The 18,801-nt window shown below is 36.1% G+C and overlaps 1 protein-coding gene across 3 annotated transcripts in view; it reads right to left on the bottom strand.

Annotated features, from left to right (window-relative positions):
- Nucleotides 1–445: 445 nt before the first annotated feature.
- Nucleotides 446–18,801, bottom strand: part of THEMIS (thymocyte selection associated) — a 226,283-nt gene continuing 207,927 nt past the window's right edge. For 2 of the 3 annotated variants that reach the window (XM_077999396.1, XM_015137482.3), the window contains 2 exons: nt 12,335–12,470; nt 446–2,290 (listed from right to left, as the gene is read on the bottom strand). In XM_077999396.1, the coding sequence (XP_077855522.1) occupies nt 2,259–2,290; nt 12,335–12,470 (168 nt within the window). In that variant the 3' untranslated portion in view covers nt 446–2,258. The remainder of the gene's footprint in view (nt 2,291–12,334; nt 12,471–18,801) is intronic. The other variant, XM_077999395.1, reaches the window with a different exon arrangement.

The raw sequence follows: 18,801 nt of genomic DNA on the forward strand, positions 1-18,801 counted from the left end.
ATCTTAAAACAAACAGTTTTTATATTAAAATCCCGGACGCAAGAGTTGAACTAGCCTATCTCAACAATCACATTTTCCTCTTTCCATTTCTCACTCCTTTCTGACAGCCTTTTCCAAAATTGCTTGGCTGATTCAATTAGGAAGAAGCCAGTATTAACAATTCGTAGTCTTGGCCCCTGTCTATGCAACTTGACCATGCTATGAAATTTGGTCATTATGATTGAGCTCAGCACTGTAAGTCCATAGGGGATGGAGAGGGCAGGAAGGAAATCTCTCTCCTCCTGGCTTTTTTTTTTTTTTTTTTTTTTTTTTTTTTTTTTTTTAGCACAAGCAATCCCCTCCTTAGTGAACAATTTATTTCAATTCTAGTTAAAGACTATTTTAACCTAATCGTTACAGGAAGATAGTTATCCTAGAGTTAAACATAGAAGAGAACACATACAAATAAAAATTAGGAAATTTATTTTCAACCTTCCCAAATCTCCAATAAGTGAGCATGAAGTTTATTACACTTTTCAATATCAAGACAACTGGAAATGCAGTATGTGAAAGGACTTATATTTAGAAATGTTATATATGATTTCCATTAGAAAGCCCTTGATAATTTACGGCCAAAGGAAGATATGCATTCTCTTAATTTTCTAATCAAAGAATGATACCTATCAAAAGTACAAATTTAATCATTCTCATATTCCAAATGAAAATATTAATTATTCACTATTACTTGAAAAATAACAAATTATATGAGTCTAAAATTACCTAAGGTGCAGTTTGCCAAGGTTGTCAGGTTAAGATTCGCTGTGGCCTTCAATAACCAAATGTGGGGCTTAGAAAAGTTTCTGCTCTAATCTGCACAAACAGGCAAAATAAATAAAAGTAAAACTATCCCATAAAAGTTTAGACATTGTAGATAAGAAATGATATTACCACAATCAAATCACTAAGCAATATTTAGGACATTAGAAATCAGGATTAATTGTCACTTAGAAAAAAAGTAAGGTAAAGTGAGCTTAATCAGAATATAAACATTCAAAAAACTCTAACTGTAATTTTTTTTGTTCAAAAGCTGACTCACAATTTATTGTCTTCAGAAACACTTTGGTACAAAATCAACAAATTTCTCCAAGTAACATAAAATAATTATGAGATAGGATGTTAGCTAACAGATTTTGTACAGAGTATGATCTATGGATGAAGTTTAAGTGTTACTGTTAAATTCCTGTGTAACATTAACCAGATAGCCTGTCTCTTCATTTTGTTAGAGGAAAAATAATATTGCTCCTGTATACTTAATACATAATAAGATAAATTATCAAAATGTGAGAGCTCTTAAAGTAATTTTTATAGATGATGCAACTATAAGAGCATCATTCTAATGTACACTAATTAAGAATCACTTTGGTTTATTGTCAGCCAAATTTATTATATCTCATTACAATTTTATTGCCTTTTTCTTTACATCAAATATTATGATTAACTAGATAATTTTCCTACAATCCTAAGAAACATTCATCTAAAGAATTGTGTGGTATACAGTACATAAAATACTAAGGCATCTTCTCAGAAATCCGGTGAAATTTCAGTCATGAACTTGTTGGGTCATAGAAGAGGTTATGGAAAACTCCTATGACTCTCAATGGCTTTGGTTGTTGGAATTCAAACATATTTATTACAAAGTGTATTTTGTAAATACACTGTGAATGTGAAGTCAAACTCCCTTCCACCCTTGATAGGTAGGGATTCCAGTTCCAAGGGATTTGGATAAGAAACCTGGACATTTTAAATCAATCAGATATAATTATTTTTCTGTAAGTTAGTCTTGTTAGGAATGATGATAGCACTAAAAAAATGGCAAAACAAATTCTGGGAAAAAAAGAAAATATTTGGTGAGCTTTTATCCTATTTCAGACTGGTTTTACTCAGAAACTGAAATACAAAATTATTTCTCAATTACTTAGTTGTTGGTAGTAGAAATAAGAACCTGAAAAAAATGTGCATGTTAAATAAATATGTCCTAAAGAACAACAAAACAATACATACAGATTTAGACACAACAGAATAGACTATACGAATTTTATATCTTAGGTTTCTCTAAGTTTTATCTGTTAAAAGTTTTAAGGTTGTTCTCTCCTTTGCAGCGATGAGTCAAGTTTCTTCTGGAGTCCATTGGGGAATATTTGTTTTTCAGCTAGAAGGCTAGCTTCTTTTTTCCCTCCAACATTTATGTTTGTTGACTAAGTGGCTTCTGTCACATCTTGTTATTTTTGATGTTTTTCATTCTTGAATGTTTCTATAAATAAAAAAATAAGAAGCGTTTATCAGAAATATGTATTGAAAATAACCAGAAAGGAAACTGCCCGCTTTCAAATACTGTTGACACTCACATGCATGTACGGTTTTTGAGAAATGGTTGGAAGCAAAGCAGAAAGAGCCAACAAAATAAAACGAAAACAAAACAAACAAACAAACAAACAGAAAAAGTAAGCTCTTCACTCTTCAGAAACAAGGTAGATACTTGTGTGAAGTAGGAGATAATAGCTTAGATGTATAAAGTGTTTTTCCATGGACAAAATGCTTTTCTTTGCCTTTCAGTTCATCCTTATAACAACTCTATCATATGGGTAATGTAAGGTAGAAAACTGAGACCTCAGTGAAGTTGAGACCTCCCCAGCAATCACACAGCTAGTAAGAAGATGAAGCTGATTATGTCTAAAAATGTCTATTTCCAGACTCAACAGTCTTTGGCTGTGGCACTGTGCCTACAGAATAGAATACAAATATAGTGGAGTTCTAAGAACTACAGAGGAGGAAAAGGGTGCCTAATAATTGTTAAACTGAAGAAAAAATCAACAGGCTTCCAGCATAAGTTGTACTATCTAAAGTTCCTAGTTAACATATACACAGACCTGGCATTAACACAAAATCATGTCAGACTCTCAAATAAAGCAAGCTACGCTATGAATAGGAACTGTACCTGTTTTCCGGTAAGACACTTGATTCCTTTTTACTATGGCTTTATGGAGCATGATGGATGGGTGATTAAAAGAAGCCCTAAAAGTAAGCACTACAAGTGGTCAAGAGGAAGAGAAAACCAGAAATCTCTGTGACCCTCCCTTGCCTCTATTGTACTAGAGGTTAGTTAAGTGCTAGCTGCCCAGACCTGGAGAGAAAGTCTCTGGTCTTTGTTGGTCTTCCTTCTGAGCACTCAATAGCCTATAATTGCCTCCCTCCCTGCCTCCTTCCCTCCCTCCCTCCCTCCCTCCCTCTTTTTCTCCTTCCTTCCTTCCTTCCTTCCTTCCTTCCTTCCTTCCTTCCTTCCTTCCTTCCTTCCTTCTTTCTTCCTTCCTTCCTTTTTTCCTTCCATTTGTTTTCCTTCCCTTCTTCCCCTCTCCCACTTTCCCTCACTTTCTTCTTTTTTTCTTCCTGCTTCCTCTCTTCTTTTCTTCTTTGAATTATTTTTCTGTCACATTAGCTGTATAACCTAAAGTAATTTACCTAACCTTTATATGTCTCATTTTCTCATTTTTTTAAGGAGAAGGAGAAGGGGGATAATAATGTCCATTAAATGGAATAGTTGCAAAGATAGAATATGTCAATAAATGTAAAAAGACTAACATTATCTCACCATCTCTTAGTGATTTTCATGATGTGTGTGAAACACAGAAGCAAAATATGCAGTTTCGTGGCTCCTGAGGAGGTCACAGACTAATTGAGAAAGAAGAAAGGTAATGTCAAAGGAGAAGGAAGAGGAATTTCTCCACATACCATGTTAATTCCCCTAATGGTCTGAATTTACTTTCATCTGTCAACATTCCCATCAGTACTAACTGGGACTGGAGCTGGAGTGGTCAGTGGGTTGATGCAGAAGAGAACATGGACTGCATGCTCTCCTAGATTTCCTTCCCTCTCCTCATGATCCACTGTCCTCAACGGCTGCCTTTACATTTTTAGATCTTTCTTATATGACAAACAGTAATAAAACCACACACTGTAGAATATACATTTTAGATATAAGAACACAAGATTTTTAGGCAGTATGCCCAGATTTAATTCCCACTTCTATCATTTACTATCTTTGTGACTTAATCTATAAAAAGGAATAACAGCAATATTTCTTCCTTGCAGTGCTGCTTTTCTTAGGGAGCAGGGGGATGGGATGAAGGAAAATGCAGTAAATGAATTGTAGTACAGAGAACTGGAATCTGAAGACCTAGGTCTGATTCCTGCGCCTACAACTTAACTGGCTGTGTGTCTTGAGGACTCTCTGAATTCCATTTCCTTATCAGTGAATACGTTTTCATTATAATAACTGAATCAGCCAGGCGCGGTGGCTCACGCCTGTAATCCCAGCACTTTGGGAGGCCAAGGCGGGTGGATCACCAGGTCAAGAGATCGAGACCATCCTGGTTAACACTGTGAAACCCCGTCTCTACTAAAAAAAAAAAAAATACAAAAAATTAGCCGGGCGAGGTGGCGGGCGCCTGTAGTCCCAGCCACTCAGGAGGCTGAGGCAGGAGAATGGCGTGAACCCAGGAGGCGGAGCTTGCAGTGAGCCGAGATCGCGCCACTGCACTACAGCCTGGGCGACAGAGAGAGACTCCGTCTCAAAAAAAATAAAAATAAAAAAAAATAACTGAATCATAGAGAATTGAGGAAATATCAAATGAAATAATGAGCTTGCAAGTGCTTTGTAAACTGTAAAGTGCTACAGAAATATTACTTGCCATTGCCATCTCAGAGTCACATAAAACTATTAAAAGCATGCAGTTTGAAAGTTCAATCTGTCATCTTGACAGTTATTAGTCTAACTTTCCCTTGTCAATAAGCAGATTTAAGATAGTACACAGTTAAGCAGAAAAATGGGAGTTGAGGTAATTAAAATAATTAGATTATTTCCAAATAAAAGACTGGGATTTAAACAATCTTAGTTTTAGAAGGGACCTTAGAGGTCAGCTCACCCTGCCTGATCTAAACCCAATCTTTACCCAGTGCAGTGGTCCTCTAAATTACATCTATGCTCTGGTGGCAAGCTCTAGTTGACAGAGCAGGAGATTCCACATTGAATAGAAATTGTTTCTTGCATACTAACTTTCAAGAAATCTCAAATTGTGCAATAACTTTTTTTTTTTTCTGACAATAATTTAGGTTTTAAAATCCAAAGAGATTTAAAGTCTTTATCTTTTTGGCATTCATCACCCATTCCTTTTGGAAATGTCACAAGTTCAATAAGGAGGTGATGATTCTCATGTTGAAATGAATATTCACTGAACCAGTTACTCAGTTGATCAGACTAACTGAAGTGCTTGGAATCATGTAGACAAGTTTCCTTGTAGATCAAGTAAAGTATTTCATTCATAGAAGAGTAGACATAGAATGGAGTTTCATTTTGCTTTTCTCTCTCAAAAATACAGGCTAAAGAAGTGTCCTTCAATGGTCAGAATTATATCTTTTTAAGAATAACCTACAAAATAAAGTTATAAGCATAAAATTACATGGGTAATTATTGGAATAAGAAGGTTAAAGTGGAAGAAAATTTCAATTTCCTCATACTTTGGAGGAATCAAGCTGAAGTATGTTTAAAAGTAATTTACATTCTCTTATAAACCTGATGTTTCCTAAAGTGTTAGTTTGAAGGAAAGCTATTCCCTTTTCACTTTTCTTTTGGGGAACTTTGAGTGCCAGTCCCCTGAAATTGCTCAATGTGATGGTGAACACTCAAACCTGCCATGAACCATCTTTCTCTTTTAGGATGCAACTTGATTGTGGTTTTTTGGAGAATCTTCTGAAGAGTTTCAACTGGATTTTCATTCATGTTTTCATATTTGTACCCATAATTAACTCCCCTTTCCTTAGTATCTTTTGTAATCAAATTGTGGGCCGAGACTGAACAAACAATACAAGTTAATAGCTGCTTTATTTCCCCTCTCATTTGAAGTGATTGAGTATTGCATCTTGTTTCAGAGATAAGTCTTCTATTTGTACTCCTGGCAACTGTTTTTGAATACAGAAAATGTTTGATAGAATCCACACATAATCTGTCAAACACAAGATAGGAGTCTGGGGTTCATTTCTGTATTCAAGAAATACTTACTGTGAACCTCTTATGAGCCAGACACTTTCCTGTAACCTGAGGATAGAGCAAACTGATAAAAACCCCTGCCTTCGTAGTGACCTTATGTGGAGTAGGTGACCAATAACCAAAATAAAAAGGACACTGCAAAACATGTTAGAGAGCATAAAGGAGGCAGATAGTGCCAGACAGGAGGGTTATAGTTTTAAAATAAGGTGATCGCCAAGAAGGTAACCGTTGAATAAAGACCTAAAGGAAGCGAATCTGAAAGCCACATGGATCTCTGGGGAAAGATTATGCCATTTAGATAAAATAGTCTGTGACAGCCTGGAGGATGGAGCTCTCCTAGGGTTTTTGAGAAACAGCTATGAGGCCAACATATCCAGAGTAGTGAGAAAGGAGAAGTAGAGAGGCCACTGGAAGACATTGAGGAGAGGAGTTACACAATCTGACTTAAGATTATTATACTTACTCTGGCTGTTGTGTTGGGAATGGACACTATGGGCCACGTGTAGGAGCAAATAGACTAGTTAGAAAACAAGTGCAAGAATCCAGATGAGAGACAGTGGTTGATAGCAGCAGATAGTTTAGACTTGGTTGGTAGTATTAGCCATGGAAAAAAAAAATGGGCGTATTCTAGATGTTGTTTGAAGATAAAGCCAACCAGGCTTTCTGGTAGAGTGGGTGTGATAAGTGAGAAGAAGTGAAGGTTGTTCACAATTCTTCTAGTGCATTATTTTTCAAAATGTGATCCATAGAATCCCTACAGCAGACTCACCTGATACACTGAAATACATCCCCGTGGTATACCTGAATCATACTTTTTCTCTAAAGGGCCAGGCAGTAAATATCTGTTACCATTACTTGACCGTGCTGATAGAGCACTAATGCAGTCATACACAATGTTTAAATAAATGTAGATGTGTTCCAATAAAACTTTATTCATAGACATTAAAATTTGAATTTAATAAAATTTTTACATGTCAAAAATATTATTTTTAAATATTCTTTAACAGTTGAAAATGAAAAATTAAACATTCCTGGCTCCCCAGCCATAAAAATCGGGCAATGGGACCCATTAATATTTTATCCATAGGCCATGATGCTTTTCCAACTCTGCTCTAGAGAATAGATCCCAAGAATATACATTTTTAGCATACACATTAAGCGATATTTTAAAACACAAGAAATTCCGTGTAAGATAAGTATTTTTATTCTAATTTTAAAGATAAGAAAACAAAATCACAAACAAATGTGACATTCTTTGAATTAGAGCTTAGTCTTGGGTCTGTCTCATTACAAAACTTGCACTCTCTACCATCCCCCAGCACCTCGTGGAATATTTTCCCAGGGGTTAATATTTCTGTTCAACCATAGATGGAGCACAGAGCAGAGTAAAAAGAAAACAAAAAGATTGCTTTGCCTAGAGAACTGTTTTTCCCTCTCAATATGGTACACGGTTTTGTTTTATAATTAGCATTCTGCTGATGAGATCTCTCATTGGTGAAGGCTTACGAGTAAGATTTCCATGAAAAGCAAGCACTGCAGGAAATAAATTAATCTCTAGGGAAGAAGAGGGGCGAGGTTGTCAGTGCTCACACAACTTCCTAATAGGAAATGATATTTCAGAATTGTTCAAAGAATGAAATGGCTATGGGTTGTCCTTGCAGCACATTCTTAAACATTTAAATCGTCTGAGAAGAGGGAGATAGGTTGCCATAAAATGAAGAGCAATCTTATAACATTTTTCTTTAGGGTGTCAGTATTTCCAAACTAAAATAGCCTTATCTAGAAATGTAAAATAAATTCTACTAATATAATTATTTTGTTTATATTATTAAATATCTGCATTGATGTTAAATATAAAGATGAAGGGACAGATTTTTAAATCATTGGTTGAAAATCATACAATATTTTAAATAACAGATTTTCTAGACTTTGGAATAAAAGTAATTTTTGCACTTAGAACACTACTTAGAATAAACCTGAATTTGAGGTGTTTCTTCTTTAAAATTAAGAGACAACAATGTGTTTTATGATCTAAACTACCTACCTCTTGATCCCATATAATCAGCCTTTCAATTAAGGTCTTTAATATAGAACCCCCAACTTGTCTAATCCTCAAAATGGTCCCGATAGGAAACTACTTATGTTTTATTTTCCATGATACAAATAGGATCTGAAGTTTATGTTAAGCATTTATGTTAAACTAAAGCTACAGAATCATTCTTTATTCTCTAGCTTCGACCTTGGCCTAAGTGGAGAGCTTTCCCAGGGAGTTTGTTTTTTTCTGACCTGTTTAAATTTCCAAATTAAGTAAGATCTTAGATGTGGTGAATTACCTGTATGTGAGTCTCAGAGATAAGACCATTTGAGTCCAACAATTTCAATGCTCTAACTCAGAGTAAGCCATAGGATCACAGGCTTTTAGAACTGATAGGGCATACAGATTATCTGGTATACCCACTATTTTGATGGAGAAAGTCAAGCTCAGAGAAATGAAATGGCTTCTGAAAGGCTAAGAATCCAGGTTGTGGTAGAACTGGGACTCAAACTTGGAGTGCCTGGGTTTCATTTTCTAGCCCAGGGTTTGTCTTACTACCTGACTAGTCTAATTTATGAAGGACAAACAGTAGCACAGATTTAGTCTAAGGTTGTAGGGAAAATTCAAAGACCACAGTCGAAGTTACAAAAGGAAGAAAATCGCATTGGAAAATATGGATCAGGAGAGTGTAACATTTGCTTATTAGAAAACATTTATGTTTATGTAGGACAAAAACAAATAAGCATATTTAAAAGGTCATCCTTCCTGGCAATGATTTGAGTTTCTAGAGAGACATAAGGAGGAAAAAGGAAAATGGCCCCTTGTTTAGCCCAGAAGATAACCGGAAGCAATGGCAGCAATTAATGAGTGACCCACATAATAATCAGATCCTCTTCAGAACTGAATAATCATCCTCTTGTACCTAATGGCTGTGCCCTTGGCTGAAAAAAGCCACATTGCCCATAACCACAGACTCTCCTCAGGGACAGCTGCATCCAATGATTGTTTGATGCAGGGGGTATAAAAGTCTGTTCCCCACCCGCTAATTCAGGACAACCCTGAAGAACCATGCCAACTCCAGAGCTCCCTATGGGATCAGTTGAGGTCTTTGTTGTGACTATATCATGATTCAATTTTTCCCTCTGCCCAAATCTGCTTCTGGGACTCTGCCTCAAGTGCTGTTCCTGAGAGCACTTCCCAACCAACTTTCCACATGTAAATCAGCCCAGGGAACTGGATGCAGCAAATAGTACAATGAAAACATTTCCACTTAACACACTAAAAATAGACCTTAAGCTGAATAAACATTGAAGCCCTATGCTCCTCCTCCGCTATTGCTGCTGAAGTAAGATGGGGAAAGAGTCCATTAGGGAGAATCAGGGAATCCATGTCTCTACACAATTGGAGTGTTTCTTTTACTGTGAGGAATCAGTGACATTATCAAAGAGGGTTTCTCATCCCCTCCAATGTTCATAGAATTCACAAAGGCCATAATATCTCCAAGAGCATACTGTTCTCAAAGGCAAAAAATGCAGACAGAAACTCAGAGACTAAAAGATCCATAACATGAAGTGGCCACAGCCAGCAATTTACAGAGCATATCGTAGGAAAACAAAGTTTTCCTTAGCAACCAATTTGTAAAGATTCAGTAGTTAATTATTATAGCTTGACTTCATTGTAGTTTACTATGTACTATACTTTTACCTATTTGATCTAATATAATCTTCAAAAAAAAAAAAAGCCCATGGTATAGCACTACTAGTAACTCAATTTTACAAATAAAGGAATAGTCTTAAATAACAAATTGCTCATAGTCCATAGCTACCTAATGGGGAAACCAAAATGTTAAACCAGAAATCTCAGTTCAGCCTCTAAAGGTCTGTGCTCATTCTATCACTTAATCATCCTACTTTCAGATAACATATTTTAGTAATTTATGGATAAAATAACATGTAGAATTAATAGTAATGTTCTTAAAATAAGGCATGGGCATCACCAAGCAACCAGAGTGAATCAAGGACCCACAGAAAAAGGTTGTCTAGAATCTGGTGAAATGTTTTCATCAATTTCTTAGTGAAGATGTCAGTGGCTGGCAGCACTGCTCCTAAGTGAGGATTTACTGTACTCTTGGCTGGAATAGAGTCTTATTACACAATTCATGTTCAGTCATTCACAGTAAAATTTTAGTTGTTGACATTGAAGACCAAGATAAATAATTTCCTTAGTACAATTATTAGATACATATTTGAAAAAGCTCCACCCCATTTAATTGAAAGAATTAGGTCTGGGTATCCCAAAAGAGCAACACTAGAAAAGCAAAGCAGCACCCCTATCTTAATTAGGCTTTTTTTTTTAAGTCTGTGATATGCTACAAAGTCTCTGCAACTGTTACTCTCATCAAAGATAATTTAGGAAATGACTGACTTATGTCTAAGCATTAGAAAGAGGAGAAAGCTCAGAAAAGGCCTAATCTACCCATCCTGAACTCAAAGAAGGCTACTACATATTCCATGAGCTATCCATGTGAAGTATGGTAAATGTTAAGTATGGCTCCAATGAGTCTTTTTTTTTGGAAATGAAGAACATATCCTATATGATATAAGATAAAAATAAGGTTTGAAAAATTATATTTTTGCTCTACTCTACTTTTGTATTTTTATATATAGAATTATCACACAATTATAATCCATAAGGAAGAAAGACTGTAATTATTGCATTTACAAATGGGAAAGCAAATAAAAATATTGCCAAGATGTTCATACTGGGTAATTTCTAAATAAATGGATGTTAAAATCAAATTTATCTAGGAAAGGAGATTCCATTTTACTCTCTTGAATGAAGTTAGGGAGTCCCACTTGCCTTGAACCACTGCTTTAATTCCAGGTCATTTTTGTCCCTAAAATCATCACTTACAAGTAATACGTTCAAAGTTGGTGCTTCTCTGGTCTGTAACATACGCTGTACTACTCACTCAGGGTACAAAGCTGGGACTACTGCTGTACCATCCCAGAAAGATTCACATACAAGAGAAGATTAGATAACGTTTCCCTCTGATTGAAACAAAAACTTTGATCTCAGGAATTGTGTTATCTGGTACTCTTTAAAATCCACAATCTTAAAGAAAAAAAAAACAGGTTCCAATGAATTAATAATGGCTTGAGACTCAATGCGCTGCAGCAATTTTCACTGCCGTGGTTGTTTCTTTTATAGTCACACTTGATTAGTATTAGAAATGTGGAGGAATTGCAATATGCATGGTTTTCAAAGCCCTTTACAGAATTTCATTTTTCTCACTAGGAAAGAGTCAATGAAAAGGTAATAAGAAAAGCTCTCTGGGACGTTTTTATAGGAGTGTCAGAAGCCAGTAAGCTAACTACATGAAAGAACCCAGATCGTGCAGACAGCGTTTGGAGCAGAAACACTTCAGAGACTTTATATCTAGTATTTTGACTTTTACATGTCCTTGGAGAAGAAAGTGTGCTAGCTACAAAACCAAATAAGGATGAGAAAGGAGGAAACCGTATGCTTAAGAATAATTACAGTTTCAATTTTCATAGGAAATACATGTGAAGTTTCAAAGATAAAGTGTAATAGAAATTGAGGGGGTTTGGTGTGTCTAAAATATTGGCAAGAAACAAACTTCTTATTTCCCTTGCTAGCTCATCCCAAATTTCCGCCATATGGAAGTTAGTCTGGGTAGCTTAATTGAATGCTATCAACTCCTCCACAAGTCCATTTGCTTTTGTTTTGCACTCAGTGGAGATGAAAAATATCAGATCACAATCCCTATAAACTGAACCATCATAATTCAAGCTTGCATTCAATGACTTATCTGACACTTCTTTAAATTTAAAACATCCCAATTATTTTAACCTCTTTACAAGACAGTAATTCTTCTTGTTCATTGTTCTAGCAAAAATATCAAAATATTATTATCAAAAAAGTACAAGCAATCTTAAAATATTTCATTGGCCATGAAAGCCATAAAGGAGGTGAAAAATCTAATAATGGAAAACAATAAACATGACTATTATTATTGTGAGTGTTCAACATCATGCTTCACATAAAACTTCATTTCAATGTGATCTGCAGAGCAGGGTGATTACTTTGGCTGAGTCATATATTCCAAACAAAATAACAGTAAGAATCTGTCCATTGCACCTTTGTCATGTGGACAGTCAAACTACCGTGGTTTAACTGACCTATAGTCACATCAGTACCTGCTACTGCCGTGGCCCCACGGTTGCTCCTCTCTTTCTCTTCATCCACCAAATCATTCTGACTACCAACCGGTACTTTCGAATCCAGGCCAGCTTGATTTGGGTGAAGTTTCTTGGTTATGTCTACGTGATGACGCTGAAATGACACAAGTCAGAGTGACTGATTTCACAAGTAAATTGCCAGTCCAAAATAAATCCTTCGCAGAAATATGAAAGATTTATCACATGGCAATTCATTTCTGTATGTCTGAAACAGAACATTTGACATGTCAAAGCAAGTTACAAATTATATGTTCATCAAGATATTTTGGAAATCAAGGTGTACAATTTTTGAAGCAATCTAAGTAACTAGAATAAGAAATAATTTTTGGCATAGAAAACCATCTTCAAAGACCATTTGTGTATATTACTTTCTTCTTGTGAAGCTTTTAAAATATTTTTCATTTAGAACATTTTTATTTAGTTTTTATTCTTATAGTTAACTAACCCAGCACTTCATTATATATTACATAATTTCATATTATATGATCAAAAGCAGATTTCATTTATGTATCATCATACTCTTTATGTAAAACAAATCATAATATCTACTATAAATTAACCCACATTTTTTATCAGCATTATGCAAATTTGACAAAGCTCCTCTAGTCAATTTCAGAGTAATAATTCATCATAACAATGAATTATTAAGGCACGGCATCAATGGTCCCCATAACTCATCTCACATGTAAGAGATGTCACAGCATTTGACATTATACTGACACACTGTATGCTTCAAAAGAATCATCAGATGGGAACAAAAAGTGAAAACTTCAATTGGAAATTAATCTTCCAGCACTTAATTAATTCATACCCAAGTCCAGATTGGAAGTTTATCAATTTGAATAAGATTACAGAATATGTGAAGATTCTTAGAGTCAATATTATCTTGTCAATTATGGCCATTCAGACTAGCCATGTTGGCTCACTAAAGGATAGTATAATGGACACTTTTCCTGTAAAGTTTCTCCTATAGACCGTATATTGCATGAAATTCATTGAAAGCTTGATTTTATAAAATCAGCCGCTCTTAAAGCTTGAGAAAGGCCAATAAGGAAATTAGGCTTTAGAATGATTAAGTAATTCACTTGAGTTAACAAAATGAACAGTGCTGAGCCTTATGATATGAATCCTGAACCTCGGACAGTGTTCTTCATGATTGATTTCTTGAGATTTTTAATGCAGTGGACTGGATGCCCAGGTAGCCCTCACTCTTCACTCCTCTCTATATCCATGTCCTTTCTACAGAATTTTGCAGTGCCCTCCTATTCTGACTTTTGGCCTATTAATGTGGCTTCTTCTGGCCCAACAGGATATTGACATAGAGGCTTGAAAGAGGCTTGCACAATTGTTTTTGCTCATTCCTTAACTTCCACTATGCCATGAGACTATGCCTAGACTAGCTGGCCACAGATTGAACATGAGATGGAGAGTTAGGTCACCCCAGTTGTCCAAGCTGAAGCAAACAACAGCCAGGGGAGCCCCAGACATTTGGGTGAAACCAGTCTAGATCATCTGAGACCAGCTCAAGTCAGCTGAATTCCACAGCTTCATGAGCAAAATGAATGTGATTTTGGTCGTATGCCATTATGTTTTTCGGGTGGTTATGCAGCATTGTATGCTGATAGACAACTGGTACATTCAACCACCATCTATCTATAGTATCCCAGATAATGGATGTGGTGTGAGAATACAAACATAACATGACATTCTCTCAGACTCCAAATTATTAAAACACAATTTCTTACATTGTTTATGCAGATAATTAAAATAGAGTGTGGTAAGTCATTTGCAGATATTTCTCAAATTCCTTTTCTAATGGCAAAGGAAGGGATCCTAGCGATACTACAAAAGACAGCTCACAAGATCAGTTTGGATGTTGGTATTGACTAGAACTAAACCATCCCGCTTGTTTATTTTTAGCTCCTCCACAGCCCACAGAAACATAAGTCCATCACTGTAATTTTTAAAATTTATTGTCAGGCCTCTATTATCATGTAGTTTTTGGAAAGAAGCAGATTTCAGTATCCAACTACTTTCCTGATTCTGAATTAGACACCTTTGAAAAGGTTATTATTATTTCAAGTTATGACATGAGTATTAAATCATAGTTTCTCAGAACTGAGCAAGGCAATAGATTAAAGAAGGAATAAGCTTCATGTTTGTTCATACCAAATTCAATTGAAAATATTAAAACATTGAGGGAAAGTTAAGAATTCATGCAAGTTATGTATATTCTAATATATTCCAGACTGAAAATAAAAGAAATGCTGAGCTTATTTACTCATGAAAGGATTTTTGTGAAAGCCTGAGAGAGAAAACAACCCCTTGATCAGAATAGGTTCTGAATTGTAAAGGTCCTGTGCTTCCTGGTGCAAACCTCTGGCAGACTGGACATTTTATAAACATATTAGTGTTTCAGTAATTAACAGCCTCATTTTCCTGGAAACAGTTCCCACATGGAGTCTCTTCTTAAGTAAGCCCTGTCAGATTTTCCGACTTCTCTTTTATGTTACATATTATAGCCAAGCTGCTGTTCCCAGGTCCTAATGTAAAGGGAGATAGGTGTCTCTTAAGTTATTGACCCTGCCACACTCCCTCTTCCTTGTTTACTTAGCCCCTCCATCTAGTTCCCTGGGTCTGCACATTATACCCTGGCATCTCTTTTCTGCTACAATAAAATTCCTACAGTGTTTCATTCTTAATTACCCAACTGCCCTCCACTAACCCTCAATTCTCTCTTCCCTCTCCCCTTTCCTATCTCTCAAATTCTTCCACCATGCCTTGATAACTTTGCTTCATGGTTTGCAAACTTCACTACATATTCAACTTCTTTTCTGAACATTGTCTCTACCTTCTTACCCTGACTAAAATCTCATTCTTCTTTGAAGACACCACTTCCTCTGTGAATGATACCGGCTGCTTATTCTTCCTCATCCCCGTTACCCTTAAGTGGAGGATCCCCTTCCCTGAGTGTTGTCCATTGCACCTTACCTCCTTGCAAATGTGCCTGCTGCTTTGATATTCCTGGCATCTAGCTATGCGCCATCTCTCTTCTTGTTGGTATCATCTCTCTACTAATCTCTATGCATCTTTCAAAAGAAGTCTTTGGCACCTGGACTGTTGTCCAGCATCTGATGTAGCCTCAGCATCGCCATGATCTTGGACAATATCCACATCTACATAAACATTCTATCTTATTCATCCCTGGATCTCCTTATTACAAATGAACTTCTCATTCTTTCTAACTCATGCTTTCAGTCCCAAGATCACATTTGAAGTCTATCATCAGCTGAAATGTTTCCACCTCCAATATTAAGTATGTTCCTCTTTCACTTCTTCTCCTATCCTCAAGTTTATTCCCTCCAATCCAGCCAAATCACCTTCTCTACGACTGCTTTTTCCACAATTTCTGCCAAGGCTATTCGTGGACTTCACTGGCATCTGAGATCCACTAATCCCTTTACTTTCTCTATATCCATCACCCCCTTGCTCTTTTTCCTTTCTTCTCTACCCAGCATCCATTTCTGTTCAGAAACTTCAATCTGGCCAATAACCGGCCAGACTTCAACTTGTTTTACCTCTCAGCAGCATCTGACATGTCTGGTCACCTCCTTCTTTTGGCTTCTGATGTCCCTCCTACCACTCTGAGTGCTTATTCTTAGTCTCCTTTGCTGGAGTATCCTTCTTAACCAAACATTGAGTGTCAAGAGGTCTCAAGGTTCTGTTATTCTCCCAGTTTTCTTTTTACCATTCCTAGATAATTTCAGCAATCATGTGGCTTGACCTACCACCTGTACGTTTATGACTCCAGTGGGGAGGTAGAGATTTATGAAATGAGATGAGGTAGGTGTAGAGAGGCAGGAGCTTGTATGCCTTAGTAAGCACTCTGGACTCTAATTCTAACATCCTTTCAGGTCCACAATCTCATCACACTTCCTTCCTGTCTGAAGGCTTGGCTATTCTGTTTGCCTAGGACATTCTTAGTAAAATTTCCCCCTTAATATTATGAAGGCTTGGGTTCCTGCAAGTATCACTCACTGTATAAACCTTAGCCAGTGCCCTATTTTCTAGTCTTTGTGCACCTTGTACTTCTACTGTAATGTAATTTTTATAATTACAATCAAATAATAGCTGTTTTCATGTTTAATGTCTATCTCCCTGGCTAAAATAAAAGTCCCTGGAAGTAAAAACTATGCATGCCCTGTTCACTGTCCCGAGCTCTTATCTCAGGGTTTTAAATATAGTAGGCATTAAATAACTACACATTAAATAAATAGGCAAATTCATGAATAAAACATGACTTAATTTTTATGACTTTTTCTTTAGCCAGTTATCAATAGCCACTGTATAGTCACACTCCCATGCATAAGCAAGTTTGTGTATATCATCACTCCTAACAGTACTGCTTATCATTATGTGTTGGTAGATAAAATGCAATTACATTTTACCTTGTTTTATCTATAAAAAACACATATTCCAAATCCTGTGCTTTTAAATAAACTCATTACTGAAATCATGCAGAACTATATACAGTATCCCATATAGCTCTGAATCAAATTACATTGGTCAACCATCTATGGAAGTTATAAATCTGAGAATTGTTATGTTAGAGAAAGTGAAAATTGAGAACTAAGTATGTAAACACAGCAGCCTCTATTACCCTAGGTGTGTGAATGTGGTCTGACAACAACTGGAGAAATAAAACCCTCTGTCAGGTCCTGCTTCTGTGATGTCAAGTCTTCAACCTGAAGGTTGGGTCCAGAGGAAAATAAGAAAATTAAAATGTCTGCAAAGAATGGAGAGGAACATAGATAAATTTGAACTGCCATGCATCAGGCCTCTGTGACCACGCTGTAGTTGTACTTCAAAAATAAGGTTCTGTTTATTCTATGTAATTTCCATTTAACTTGTTATTAGAAATGAATCATTACAATCCTGTCTGCTAATTTGAAATGACTATTAAATTATTTTTATGTATTTCTTGGCTTGTAGTTTGCACGTTGTTTTTAATATTCCTGCTAAAGGTAATGATGCAATTATAAGGTACTGAATATTTGTCTCACAAAGAAAGGAACAAATAAGTATTACCAAAAAGTTAACCAAGATGTCCACGAAAAAAAAAATGGAAAGAGCTCTTCAAATCTTTCATCTCATAACTAAGGCCATGCCGTTGAGTAAAATCATACTTTTTCAATTTATTGAGATTCCTAGTTCATGATTGTATTTATTTGTACCCCTTCTCCCCAAGGGCAAATGGTCATGTTTTTCCTTAGAGAGGTACAAAGGACCTGTCTTCACCAGGGACTGTACATCACTCATATTTAAAGCAACATGAAGTATCCTAGATAAAGTACTTTACTTTTTACTTTGTAAAAAAATCAATCCTCTGCTGACTATAAAAAGCAACCTCCCTCTCTGCTTATATAAACACTGCTACTTTCCACTGCCTGTACTTTTTCACTTCAGAAAGTACATTTAAGTGAAGAAATTTCAAGTGATATTTGAGAAGAAATCTCTCATTAACTAACTTTCTTCCAGAGAATTAAATTCTACTTAAAATAAGAACAATGGCAATAATTCAGAGACTATACATAAATAAAAGAGAATATAGGTTTGCTGGGGATATGCAAATGATCATTCTATAAAAGCATTCTGTATGTAATCTGTCTTCTACTGTGTATGTGTGTGTGTCTGTGTATGTATGTCTCTATGTGTGTTCTCTTCTGTTTATTACCTAGTTGAATCACCATAAATAATTTAGAAGATAATTAAGTGTTTTATATAAAAACTAATTAATTTCTTATTGTGTATTATAAAGGTCCATAATATAACAGAGACAATTTTTTTTTTTAAAAAGCAAGAATATAAACTGAAAAATAATCTAAAACTGACCATCCATATAGACAGTCATCTCTTTTGGGCAATATTCTGAGGTTTCCTACAATGATTCATATATACTCAAACTGCCCTTTCTGCACAGAATGTCTTCTTTACACCAATTCAAAGAGATCCTTCTGAGCTTGTTCAACCCTATCCCAAAGACATGCTATCTTTTGACCCTTTCCTGTCCCTTGCAACCTTATGTTGTTTACAGAGGGTTTGCTCAAGCCTGTGTTTGGCAGGCCTTGGTTCATCAGCTCATCAGAAGCTCATTTCCCCTTTTCTGCTCCTCCTGGAGCTTTAGACTGTGACCTTCCCAGGTGAGATTCCTTGCTGGCATCAATTACCCTCCTTGGCTAGTGATCCTCCTCCCTGGACCCTTCACACCTTCTTATTCAAATGTGACCTTGCTGGCTAGGTCTGGGCTGGCAGTTGATCAGGAACTTCACCAGCAGTCACAGGTGTTTGCATGTGGCTTGACGCTAAGACATCCTTGGGCCCAATAGTGGTTAACAAGAAGAACAGACTCTTCCTTCTGTGCTTAT

This window comes from Macaca mulatta, chromosome 4, assembly GCF_049350105.2.
Source record: "Macaca mulatta isolate MMU2019108-1 chromosome 4, T2T-MMU8v2.0, whole genome shotgun sequence".
In the NCBI taxonomy this organism is placed as follows: domain Eukaryota; kingdom Metazoa; phylum Chordata; class Mammalia; order Primates; family Cercopithecidae; genus Macaca; species Macaca mulatta.